The 13417-nt window shown below is 38.9% G+C and overlaps 1 protein-coding gene across 6 annotated transcripts; it reads right to left on the reverse strand.

Moving 5' to 3' along the window:
* Positions 1 to 5481: 5481 nt before the first annotated feature.
* Positions 5482 to 11727, reverse strand: GPR85 (G protein-coupled receptor 85). 6 transcript variants are annotated; one of them, XM_014739194.3, is made up of 4 exons: positions 11379 to 11727; positions 10306 to 10934; positions 10026 to 10140; positions 5482 to 8904 (listed from the first exon to the last, which is right to left on the reverse strand). In XM_014739194.3, the coding sequence occupies exon 4, from the start codon at positions 8732 to 8734 to the stop codon at positions 7622 to 7624; it is 1113 nt and encodes a 370-aa protein (XP_014594680.1). In that variant the 5' UTR covers positions 8735 to 8904; positions 10026 to 10140; positions 10306 to 10934; positions 11379 to 11727; the 3' UTR covers positions 5482 to 7621. The 6 variants fall into 6 exon arrangements, with proteins under 6 accessions (XP_014594680.1, XP_005609378.1, XP_014594679.1 ...); XM_005609321.4 differs by having other exon boundaries at positions 10026 to 10143; XM_014739193.3 differs by having other exon boundaries at positions 10026 to 10167.
* Positions 11728 to 13417: the final 1690 nt, after the last annotated feature.

Here is a 13417-nt window from a genome sequence, read left to right on the forward strand (position 1 = left end):
CAGATGGGCAAACCATAGATTTTTCCAAGCTGGAGGAATTTTAGATCAACCCCTTTATTACTCAGTTGAGGGAACTAAGAGGTCAAGCGAATTGACCATGGCCTGTAGCTGGTCAGCAGCTCAGTGTACCACAGGATAATTAAATAGAAACTATGCTTACTGAGACCACAAATATCCCCAAACTGGAGTGTAGGAGGGGGGAGGTGGCAGCGACTGTCACTTTAGAAGATGGAATCACCTTGGTATAATTACTGGTAAAGTAAGAGGTCAAATAAAAAGAACGAAGCTGAATTGGAATGAATGAAGGGGGATTCAAACGGGCAAAACAACAGCTTTAAAAAATGCAGTGAAGGATGGCCAGGTGTGTGAACAAGAGACTGTGAATGAGTCAATAGTTAGAAAAGTGTGAGGACCATGCGGTTGCATGAATACCAAGCAAACAGGACTCATGATGTAATTCTGCCGTGATAGTCTCCATTAATCATCCCTTTCCTATGTATAGTTATGAAGGCTAGTTACAGAAGGCTCTGGAGAGATTTCAGAGCAGGGAAATAAGTGTAAGTAGCTGGGACTTGGCTGGGAATGATGATCTTGAACGGTGGACTTGAAAAGCAGATTTGACAACACACTCCATGAAAGAATTTTACCCAGCCTATGACAATCATCCATTTAAAATCTCCACTTTACATACAATGTCACAAAACTGATTTAGGACTGAAGACTATGAGCCAGATCAAGGTAAAACTCTCCACGGAGTATGAGTGGTGTAGCCTACTTGTAACATTTGAGGGATCTAATCTGAGCAATGTCCCTCTAAAACGTCATTTGAAAGATCAGATGGATTCTCCTGCTTCTGTGGTAAGAGGATCCTACGTGAAAGTGGGGAGGGGTATTAGGCCATGACTATGATTCTTGGCTTCCCTGAGATTCTCCATGGGAAAAGAGGAGATCAGCAAGAGGGAGCTGAATTCTGAAGGCTGGAGCTCTGTTTCTGCTCAGTCATTTCAGCTCCCATGAGTCTCTAACCTTCTTCGATTATTTTTTTTTTAAATCAACAACAACAGCAGCAGCAACAACAACAGGCAACATTTATTAAAAGTTCACTCTGGGCTGGGTACTGCAGTGAGCGCTTTACATCCATGTTTTGCCTATTACTAACTTGTGCAAGTTACTTAACTTCTCTGTGCTTCAGTTTCTTCATTTGCAAAGAATGGATAGCAATGCCATCTACTTATTGTGGTAATCAGAGTTAAATATGAAGAATATTTAGAACAGTCTTTGGCAGGAAGTAAGTACTTAATAACGGTTGTTCTTATTATCTCACTTAATCTTCAAAGCCAAGCGTTGAAAGTAGTGCTTGCTACTACCTATTCCCTCATTTACAGATAAGCAAATTCAGATTCAAAGAGTTTAACTAACTTATTCAAGATCATCAGGCCAGCAAGGAACAGAAGGACTTCAACTTCCAAGTGTTGTGCCTTTTAACCTCTATGCCATGCTGACCCTCCCCTTACAGGGACCTCAGTGCCAGCCACATCGCATTAAACTTCTCTGATTAGTAGATCTCTGGGTTGAACACATCATGAGCTTTCAGATCTCTTTGCCGTTTGCTCATTTCTTTATTTCCTCTGTCCGAAACGGCTTTCCTAACTTTGTCAAGAAGATAAAATTAAAGTGATCCTTCGAGACTGAGTTCAGTTGTCACTTTTTCTCTCTCACCTTCCTTCTCCCATCTTCACAGAGTTAATTGCCTATCTGTGTTTCTTTAACACTTCTCTCACATACCTCCCCTACAGCACTTATCACATTGTCTCATAATTTGTTTGTGTCTCTGCTGCTATAGATGGTGAACTATGAGGGAACCAGTAAAAAGGAAAATTTAGTTAAGATGCCAGACTCTCTTCTAAGGGCTTCACAAGGATGCACTCATTGAATCCTCTCAATAACCCCAGGACGTACGTCCTAGTATCCCCTTTTTATTGAAGAGGCATAAAAAGGTTAAGTAACTTGCCCAAGATCATACATACAGTAGGCATACAATAAATGATTGTTGAATTGAATTATGTTTAAGCAAAAATGCTTACTAGAAATGATCAAAAATTTCCTTTTTCACTGGAGAATATGAACTCTCAATTCAACATTTTTCTGATGGAGGAGAAAAGAACAAATTCCTCTTTCATCTAGTCAGATTTTTGCTTTCTTAAAGCTATGAAAAAAAACCCCAAATTAATTTTACCTAGTTTAAGCTTGATTATCAATCCAGCTTTAAAGTTTTTAATATTGTAATAACTTTTTCCCATGATATAATAAGTGACTTACTTCTTGACCCCACGACCTTGAATATCCATACAAGTTAAATGTTATTTTATTGTCTATTCAAAGCCTCATAAACCAAGATATGCATTACAGTGTCAATTTAAAAATTTGTGTCAAGAATCTGTTATTTTCCAAACACACAGAGATAAAAAAGGAACTGTTTTCTGCCTCCAAGCTGAGCTTGAAAACCTATGTCTTCCGGAGGATGATGTTGTCTCACGGCACCAGAAGGAGCTGGGGTCTGGCTGCAACGGCCAAGTGTGTGCAATTCTAAACCTCAAACCACCTGTGGCTCCTTTGAGTCCTCTTCCTCCAATCACTCAGAGGGGAACATCTCTTTGCCTTTCTCCAGGGGCCTTTCAGGGCTCCAGCCCTCGTATTAACTCCCTGGTCTAGTGGGAGGAAAACTGGCTTTAAAAGCCTTTTAATCCAAAGGGTTTGAGCAGCTAATGGACATCATCCCTTTGGCAGAAGGAGATGATAAAGAAGCTACTTCTGCATTTTAAAAACCAGGTCTTATTTATATAATCCTTTTATAAAGTTAAAACCTCTTGGTTTTAATATATTTTTTAGAGCCTGTTACATTGGAGTACAACGCAAAAAGAGTTAGCCAAAAAAATCTTTGCTTCGTTGCTCCAGTTCTCAATATCGCTTTAACTTATTTGACTGTTTTGACTGATGGCAAAAAATAAGCTAGTCATTTACAAATGACATCTTTGTTTCAACACTCCATAGACTAATTATGAACTTGTGCCTCAAAATTGAGCAATTCTATCATTTTTAAATGGTGTCAAAAAAGTTTCTGAGGGAATTGGTAAAGTCACAGAACACTAGCAAGCCCAGAGTTGAGAACAACAATAAAAAGTGTCAGCAATAAACAATTATCTTAGTAGACCCTGCAGTTTCCATTCAAAACATTTATAAGAGAATATTAACAAACATGAAAGCGATGTATTTTTGCATAGAAAACAAACTCACAAGTTTTTGGAATCATAAATAGCCCACAATTCTCGTAACCGTCTACCTTAATGTGTTTAGCCAGTATTTGAAACATTACGATTTATCATCTTATCTTCCTTCTTTTCTTTTCATACGGAATTAATATAAGCTGGGATTTTTTTTTTGTTTTAATAACAATACAGTCTATGCCACACGTGGAATAAAATAAAGAATGAAACAAAGCAAATTCATATAATGGTGAATACACAGTGAAGAGTTTTGGTTTTGTTTGCAAGTGTACTACAGTAATCTCGATTGCAACACCACTCAGTTCCACACAGTTTAACTGAAAAGAAGTTTGTCTCTCTATAATTATAAATACATTTCACTGTATTTGCAATAGAAATAAATTTTGAAGGCCAAACTTTTCAACTGATAGGGGGTTAGGGAGTTTTGTTGTATCTTCAATAAGGGACAATAAAAAAATGGAAGGAGTGGCATGCTTTAATAATAAAAGATATGTACCGTTTCACAGTTTGCTCCCATCTTTGCTTGAGCACCATGGGAGGCTCCCTGGGAGTCTGCATCTTAGTGCCTTCCTTACCCAAGCATCCTCACACTACCTTGCAGGAAGTTATGAGTATGGAAGAAAAGACACCTCCATGCCTCTTGAAGGAACTGAAATCTCTCTTATGTGGAAATGGACATTCAGGACACTCAGCAAAACTGACCTGTTATTTTGTATATAGCGTTAACAACATGGGAACTCAGTGTTCCAAAACACAACATGATGATTCATCTAAATGAAGTATGAGCAGAATGGGGGTTCCCTCTGAATTGAGGGAGTATGCCATATAAAAGATCCCAAGGATTACTGGGAAAAGGTAGCAGATAAGGCACTGAAGGGAAAATGGAGAACAGTCCCATTTATGGCCATTAATACCACGTCCATCTTAGAAATGTTTACTATCATAACACTCATAACTCATTGCTACTATGTATTTAATTATCTTTCCCACTAGACTAAGAAATCTGTATGACTGTTCTGCTTGTTTTCCACTGTGCTCCCAGCACCAAGCCCAGTGCCCAACAGACATTCGTTGAGTGAGTGAATAAATGAATAAGCAATTCAGGTAGCGTTCATGGAAGCAGAGGCAAATGGCTATGTGGCCATATCCATGTGTTATCAATACAAATCAGTTAACCTCTATGAAAAATACTGGTGTTAAAATCCAGCCAGCTAACAACATTCGAAAAAGACAACTCAGTCAATAGATTGTCCTACAAATAATTTTTAATCTTATCACTATGGTTCATTTAAATGAGGCGTCTGTGGGAAACTGGGCAAGTTACTCACCTCTTTCTGCCTCTGTTAATATCTGCATAGCATTCCACAGTCACAGACTGAAAGCCTGACTCCAGTCAGGCATCTCACAAATGAATATACTATGCACCAAAGGAACCAGATGAGACAGTACAGACACATCTATGCAAACACATCACCACTATTAAGGAAAACGATTTAAAGACTGCTCAGCTCAGATGTAATTAGTCCAAGAGGGACACATTATTATTGATAATGGGTCTTTCTTACAGGGAAGTTGAACTCCCCAGTGCGAATGTATTTTTATGGGTTGAAGATTAGTAACATTTTCAACTTAAATTAGTTACCAACTGTTTTTAAATATTGAATATTGGAATGGGTGCCAAAAGAGAGAATGCGATTTGGTCATTAAGACACTGAAGCAGACTTTTATTTTATATGATTGCTACCATTACTCATTGACTTACAAATGGCGTTGATTAACTGGGGATGTATCTCACTCACTGCTTGCCCCTTGACCTGAAATGCCGAGTTAGTCAAGAGTAGGCTTACACGAAAGTCACTACAGTTCAGTATTATTCACTGACCATTGGAGCTGATCACTTCCCCAGGCTGTTGGAATCTGTTATTCCAAGTAGCTAGGTGGAGTCAGGCAATCTCACTTGGCTGCTGCTCTTGACCCCTCAATCCCCTACTCTTAATTCATGCCCTGGTGTTCTTCTCTATGTAATGGAGGCTAGTGTTGATAAAATCTGGCCTCTCTGGCCTCAAGATTGTTGCTGAATTTCCTACTGATTGCTGGTGATATTTGAACCTCTAAGCAAAATTCTCTATAAATATAATCATCATAATTATGTCTCTACTGTAAATTTTTTTGAGTTGGAAACATAATGTTATCAGAGTATCTTTCAATAACATTTCCTTTATTGTATTTCGGATAATTATTTTAGTGCCAACAAAGGGCCTTTATTGCTAGATTCAACTCACTGTTGTACATTAAACTTTGTCTCAGATCCAATCAACTTTGGTATAAAGTAAAAATGAGGTCAAACAGTGCTCACTAAGTCACGGCTTGAGTTGTCCTTATAAGAGCAAAATGGAATAGTTGCATATATCATTGAGACATTTCAGTGATTTATTTTTCCTTATTTATATTTATATTCTCTTTACAGAAGTACTGTAGTAATAAAGAATTCTGTTCCATTAGATTCCTAATCTTACTTTTCAAGTACAAAAATAAAATAAGTAAAACCCAAACAAACAAAAACAATGGAAAACAAGCAAAAACAATAACAACTTTCTGGCTTTGTCATGTTATTGTAAACTGTTCTTCTTGCAAGTTATATATTTAGAACCCCAAGTTTCTACTGTGCCCCAAATTTAAATGTGCTATTTATAACAAAATTCTGAAACAACCAACTAAACAGGTATACTTCTCTAAATATTACTGGCTTGTAAGAATAAATAGAGGGATAATTATGATAAGCTACCAAATAATGCTCTTGTGGATATTATTATTTGTCAGTTTATCAGCTTTATGCTCCCTACCATTCATGCATTTCCAGTTCCAGAATATAGAAGCTACAAAAATCAAAAAACAAAACCATAATAAAGCTAGTTTTCCTAGTTTGTGCTTGCCTCCCAGGTCAAAAAAAATTGTTAAGTGCCAAAAATGTAAAATTTATTCCAAAAAAAAGTAACAGGCTACACGGGTAAATTTTGGCAAATGCAACTTTATATTGAAATTCACACATCTGTATCTTAAAGAATGAGACTCACAGACTCTAATGTATTTCTAAAATACCAGAAATAATATTATAAGCTTTCACAAGTTAAAACTGAAATAATTTAAACGACCAATACACTAAATGTGCAGAAAGTATAAACAAAGACTGTGCCTTCGGTAGAATAAATGCTTCACAAATTGTGCAGGATGTCATACTAAGGCTGTGGTCTCCCCTTGACAGCTGATTTAAAATATAAACATACATCAACTGCCTGCTTCTTAGAACCCACTAGAATGGGTAGCACACCTCAGAAGAAAAGCTCATCCCAGTGATGTGCACCTTAATTTTCAAACCATGTGAGGAAAAAGGAAAAAGTTTTAAATGATCGTCCATGCACTTCCAGATGTATGCCCATGACCAGTTACCGATTCCATTTCCCTTGACTACATTCTCCAATTCTAAATAAGATGAAAGATACTAGATAACCCTTAAGGCAACATGTGTTTATTCTGCATTATTAGAACTGCTCGATTGTGACCAGTTGTACCATTAATGTTGCCTCCCAGACCAATATCTAGCATTCATAAAATATAAATGAATCGGAAAAACTTTATACCAAATCAACAAAAATCACATAATACAGCTCAATGCTAGCAATTTCACTAGTAGGTAAGGAAAGTGGTATTTAGAAATAGTAATGTATTAATAAAAAAAGAAAAGTAAACTCTAATTGGAACCAATATACTGCTTTGGAATGCTCCCAAACACTTACAAGGCGATTTTTTAAAAGTGTGATAATCCAATAATTCATGGCACGTCTTTAGTGGATTACAGTACTTTAAGTTCCCAAATATTTCAGTCTTTGCAAAACAATAATTGTATGAAATGTTTTAAAGTCTTCAAACTTCTAAAATTAGTTTTTATCAACACATTTACCTCATGTCAACTTAATTTATTAAGATGTCCAATGCTAATTGTTTTTTGATGTTTTGTCGTAAGTAGTGATATACACAGCATTTAGCACTGATACTTAGCACCTGCTACTTTCATTATCTAGTTTTCAACCACATAAAGAAACTTAGGGCAGTGGTTCAGTCCTTTCTTAATTACAAACCTTCGCCGGCCATCAGCAGGATCACTCTGAGATTTAAAATAGGATTATAGGTGAACTATTGCAAAGACTGCAGAATGTTGCCCAAATCCTTATAACCTCTGATCCCATTCTTGATTTTCTTCTCAAGATATGGCTACAGGCCACAATCGCTTAGCAGAGAAGGTTAGTGTTTCACAAGGCTAAAGATTTACAGATGCTCCTTCATATAACACAGTAAGGTTCCCTTGGTAACCTGGATTTTCTGCAGTAAAGAAGGGTTGTGCTGAAACAGCGCCTCAGCTCCCTGTTGGAGAAAATGCAGACAAAAGGATTGATTCCTGCTTGGGCAAAACTCATCCAGACAGCAGCTGTTAGAAATCCCCCTGGTACTACAGGCCCTCTTGCAAAAACTCTCCAATAACAGGCCACCAGATAGGGGCCCCACAAGGTTAGGAAGAGGAAAGTCATGATATAGAACATTCTGCTGATTCTTTTCTCCATTTTGAACTCATCTAAGACCAATAGCCTTCTTCTGCCCGTGGTGTTTGCATTTTGCCTGATGCCCAGCAAAGTGGGTGGTGTGGGACCCCTTCCAAATCCTGCTAGCCAATTGGCAGCTGCCTGGCCACTGGCTCCGGGGCCATGAAAAGTCCAGTTCTGGCTGACTGCTGCTACAAACTGGACTGGCTTCATTTTCCTTCGGTCGTGGACAAAAAATATCAGCTTGAGGTAGACAAGCTGTGTGGCTAGGAGGATGAGAGCAAGGAGCAGCATAAATCCTAGGGAATCATTAGCCCTGAAGGAGCGGTGTTGGAAGGTGCATTGATCTTCCTCCCTAATGAAGGAGTAAGTGCCCACATCTAAAACTGGGGGGAAGGCCATGGCCACAGACAGAGTCCACACCATGCAGATCACAGCCAGACACGTCCAAAAGGTCAGCCTCTTTGTATAGAAGCGGTGATGGGCGATAGCTAAGTATCTGGTGACACTGATGCAGAAGAGCATGAAAGCAGTGTGGAAACAGGACAAAACCCCCAGAAAGGCAATCACTTTGCAAGTCAGAGTCCCATAAGTCCAGGTAGAGCCATTTTTGACAGAGTTGAATACAAATGGGAAACAAATTGCAGATCTGAGGATATCTGAACAGCAAAGATCCAACAGGAAGTAGTAAGGTGCTCTATGCAAAGTCTTATCTTTCACTAGCAAAATGGAGATCAGAAGGTTGCCCACAACGCTGACTCCTATTATGAAACCCAAGGAAGTCAGTTTCAGAAAGGCTGTCAGAGGAGAAAGATTTTGCAAAATGTTGTCGGCTGCATGGCTATAGTTCGCCATAGATGGATGGAGGATAAAGATACAGCCTCAGTCAAGTCTCATGATCTAGATATAAGAACAAGGAAAAGATAGATCCATACATTTTACTGGAAATGTAATCCACAAAGAGAACTGATCCGATCTGCAGTCATGCTTCCTCTTTTCTTCCAGTTGATTTGCCATCGGAATATCTGAAAAAAAAAAAAGAGCTATCAGTTCTTAAGTTAACAAGTAATGATGTCAGGCAGTGCTAACATAAAGTTGTTCGTTTTTGGGTAAGCAAATAAAGTTTTAATTTCGAATAACATTATTTGCTTTAGTATTTTTGCTTGAGATTTGAGAGAATTGGCTTTTCAAATTTTCTGAGCTGGACAAATTTAAAAATGTCCTTATTTTGGAGAACATACGTTTGGACCGAAGGAATAAAATGTTCCACAATCGTAAAATATGCCAATCCAGGAATTAATCACTAGTGTTGCAATGGGATCTACAAGATTGCTAATAGGAGAGAGACAGAAGACTATGTACATTTATTTGAGGTCTGTTAGTATCTGTCAGTGTTTTACAGCCAGCTTCTCTTCTGCTGATGTGGATCCAAAGAACCCTTGCAAAATATATGTCTTTTAACTCAAGTGCCAGTATTCATGCTGCATATTGTAAGAAGAGTATTTGTTGATTCATCTTAAAGCATAATTTCAACATTAGACCTTGAAATTAATAGGACTTCTCCCAGGATTTGATGTGATTTAATCTTTTGTCTTTCCCTCCCCACCCCACCCCCCATTTTTGGCAAATCTTTTCTTTTTTAAGTCCATATGATTATTAAAAATGATTAATGTAAATATTGGCCAAGGAAACACACCCAAAGGAATAATGCACTTGCATTTGTAAACCCTGGCTGCCTGAATTCCAATGAATTCAACATGAACCTTTATTTCTTGGGCAATTAAGTCTTCCCCATTTGCACGGACAATCTTTGTTGCAAATTGCAAGTGGCTTCATTTTAAAACGAAATGCACATCATCTCCTAGGTGCCTGGGAGCCACACCAGGGAAATCAGCTTCCTCTTATTCCCACGAAGCGTGCTTCCTTGGCCACTTCTCACTTGCCCGGAATATGCTGATGGAAGCCCAGGCAAAACTGCGTTCGATGATTTTAATTTCCTCACCGGTACATCCCCGGGTAAATACCGATCGCATCATGCAACATTACGAAACCTGAAATCCGCCACCCCTGGATTTATAATGGGGGGTGGAGGAGGGGGAGTGGGGGGAGAGAGAGAGAGAGAGAGAGAGAGACATGCATTACATACGCGAAGATGGGGAGAGAGATTGCTTCTGTGCTGCAAGGGAACTGTTCCCGGTGATTCGCAGTCTGATATTCCTCAGTCTTGCAACGCTTTCCAGAAATGAAGCTCTCAATAAGCCCTACTGAAGATGCATTGTCTGAATGTACTTCCATTATGCAGTTTATTGTAAAAAAAACAAAAAAACAAAAAACCTCAGGGAGGGTTCTTTCCCGGTGAACCTGCAGTTTCATCGACACTGTGCGCCCCCCTCCCCCCAAACTTAACGGAGAGTATATCCTCCTACCTGTTGGTGTTGGATATCCCGACAGACTATAGCTTCTTCTTTCTATAAATTGCTGATTTTTTTTTTTTTTTTTTTTGCCTTAGTGCCTTGACTGAGCATCCAGGCAGGGCTCGGCGGCGCCTGCGCGCTGGAGCCTCCTTGAGCTCCAGCCGCGTCCTCCCCTGTCGCAGCGGCACCGTCTCCCCCAGTAACGCAGGGGCCGTGGCGGCGGCGGCGGCGGCGGCGGCGGCGGTGGCGAGGGCGGCGGCAGGGGCTGCTTCAGGCTCTGTGGAGCCAACAGGCGCCTCGACCCGTTTCCAGAGTTGGCTGGGTTAATTGAATGTCCTGTCTTGTTGAACTGGCAAAATTAGGCTTTTGTCCCCTTGTGGCTCCTTCTGAACTTTTCCCTCCCGGCATTTGAAGTGGGGGCTTGGAAAGGCTGGATCAGGACCTCAGGCCCACCCTCTTCCCTTAGGGCAGCGCCCGGAGAAGCCCGGGTGCCGAGGGCGCCCGCCCCTTCCTCAGCTTCCCGGAACCCTCGCCTTCCCCGAACATTTTCTTCCTTTCTCTTTTAGGGTGGTCCGAAGCATTGGAAGCTTCTTTTAGATTTCTTCTTTAATGATTTCCCCAGCTGACCTTTGATTTGCAGGCTAGCTGGGAAATAATAATAATAAGGAAAAAGAAAAAAGAAAGAAAAGAAATTAAATATAAAAGAAAAGCTTAGTCAAAAATTTTGCCAATGGGGAAGAAGGGAAAGCAGGTTAGGGCAGCCTTGTCCTTTGTTAGTCATCTTCTATTCTCGAATGCACGGAAATATGTGTTAAGTAGGGAGAAGCTAAGTTCAGGGGACAACTGCAAAATGCTTTACATCCATTCTACCTTAACGAATAGACTATAGAATCAGGCTCACAAAAATGTTAAATGACTACTCTTTGCATGCCACCCCACCGAGCAAGTGCCTTTTTTTTCCTTCTTTTAAGCCGCTGACCAATAAATTGGTAATGTCAAAGCAGTTGTGTGTGTGTTTCCTTCCTGCCCCCCTTTGTTATTACGGAAGAAAAACAGTAGGAATATAACGCATTTGTAAAACTTACACCCGTCCAAAAGGTCCGAAGATATCACAAGACACCACATAGCCTGACACCTGAGTGCTTAGGGATGCCTCTGGAATCATGCATTTCCTTGTTTTACCATTTCCGAAGAGTTTTGTTTGTGGGGGTGGGATGAGATTTTAAACAACTCTCCGCTCTCCACCTCCAAAAAACGAGCAGACGTGCTTTCATTAATTCCCAACGTAAAACGTCTGCTTCTCTTCCTGCATGCTTATTGCTTTATAATAATCTGTTAATGAAACAGAAAAAATAAAGATCTTCTCTACAGTAATAATTTGATCTCCAGACAGCAGTAAAATACCTCATTGCTGGGTGGTGAGATTGTGACATTAGGGGGAACTCAAGCCAATCAGCATACAGATAATATGGGTTAATTTACATATTGTATTTCTATTGGACATACGGAGGTAAAGCTTCTCTGTTTAAGCTTAAAAATGAATACTTCACTGTCATGATGTCACAGTCATTACACAAAGCCCTATGTTGGTAATACTGAAGTGATGTTACATTTCCCTGATTTGTTTTTGGATATCCTAAACCCGTTAAAAAGTAGATAATGATTTGTTTAAAAAAGGTACCTAACTTTGGCATACCCTTAACCTAGAAAAATCAATCCTACAGCGGTACTGGAAGTAACTCGAGGGCGTTTCCATTCAAGTGAAACATTCCTCTTTTTTGCAAAACAAATAAATTCGGAAGAGCTCAAAACTATATGCTGGTTTGCAACTTGTAAGTGTAATGTCAGACTCGTTTTTTATGGAACTACAAATCAATTCAATTTGTTCTTTTATACTTCCCAATTAGTGGCTCAATGTACTTTGCAAAGAGTTATTATTTCCTGAATGTTTACAGTTAAAAAATCTATAGAATAAGGGACTTAAGTTTGTTGAAGATTCATGATTGGCAAGATTTTAGGTTGTATGGAAAAGCTATTTAAAAGCAAATTAAAAGGGTGACTGCACTGCCAGGCCATGAGGCAATAATTTACTCTGCCAAAAAGTTTAGTGCCAAGATCCAAGGGTTTAACTGTCCTTAAAGATAGTTAAACCCTTGGATCTTGGGAAGCTGGTATTGATTCCTTAAAAATAAGAGAGGGGACGTGTGTATGCAATATTCTTTCATATCCACATCTCAGGGTGCTGTAGAGCTGTTATTTTCCTTTGCATCTGAGCGCAGTTATATCCACTAGCTCTTCAGTTTTTCCAGCTGTTAGATGAGAATGTCATTTTCTTGCCTCACAAGGGGGCTCAAGAAATTAATGAGATATTTTCCATTTAGTTCATTAACTCTACTGGAGAAAATGTTGAAGTCTGCTTCTTCCATCAACAGGAATTTTTAGAAATATATCTGATAGCTGACAAAAGCTTCATATCATCTACAAGTTCTCAAATGTGAAGTTATGGCTTCAAATTTTTCAGGCAGTAACGTTATTGATCTTAGCTAATTTCTTTTTGATTCCTTATATCGCCAAACCTAGAAAAACTGATTGTCAGGTTAATAAAGGGACAAAGCAAACAACAACAAAATACTATATACCCTGGATTTGAAGATTCTAAAGATCTGAAGGATTTAAAGTTTTCAAGCTCTTGGCATATTGCATTTACTGTATTGATCAGTGGCTTAGGAAGACTGAATTTGCTTAATTGGATTCTTGTAATAAATGTATACAATTTTATTTAAAACAGCAATTATCTTCTTTTCAAAATTAATCAGACATTTCAGATTTTTGCCAAGTGTTGCACAGCTCATGATGGGCAAATGCGGTGTTTTGTTCCACTCATTGTTTATGTGAAAATGTGTCAAGAAGTAAACAATTCTTGGTAAATGCAGAGAATGATAGGCTAGGTTAACATGTTCTAAGGAAAAATTTTTAAATCATTCAAAGTGCTATCTCTGTTGCTTAAAGCTTGTCATTAAAACTTTGAAAACATGCATCTTTGATATTCTCAACTCTAGCCAAATCTAAAGCTGTATATGAAAAAGAGGCTTCTATACATTTTCTGGAAGCTATCAGGTTAAGA

The sequence above is a fragment of the Equus caballus genome, chromosome 4 (assembly GCF_041296265.1).
Source record: "Equus caballus isolate H_3958 breed thoroughbred chromosome 4, TB-T2T, whole genome shotgun sequence".
Lineage (NCBI taxonomy): Eukaryota > Metazoa > Chordata > Mammalia > Perissodactyla > Equidae > Equus > Equus caballus.

Coding starts and splice junctions, on each gene's coding strand:
- GPR85 (XM_014739194.3), bottom strand. CDS start 8,734: ATGGCGAACTATAGCCATGCAGCCGACAACATTTTGCAAAATCTTTCT.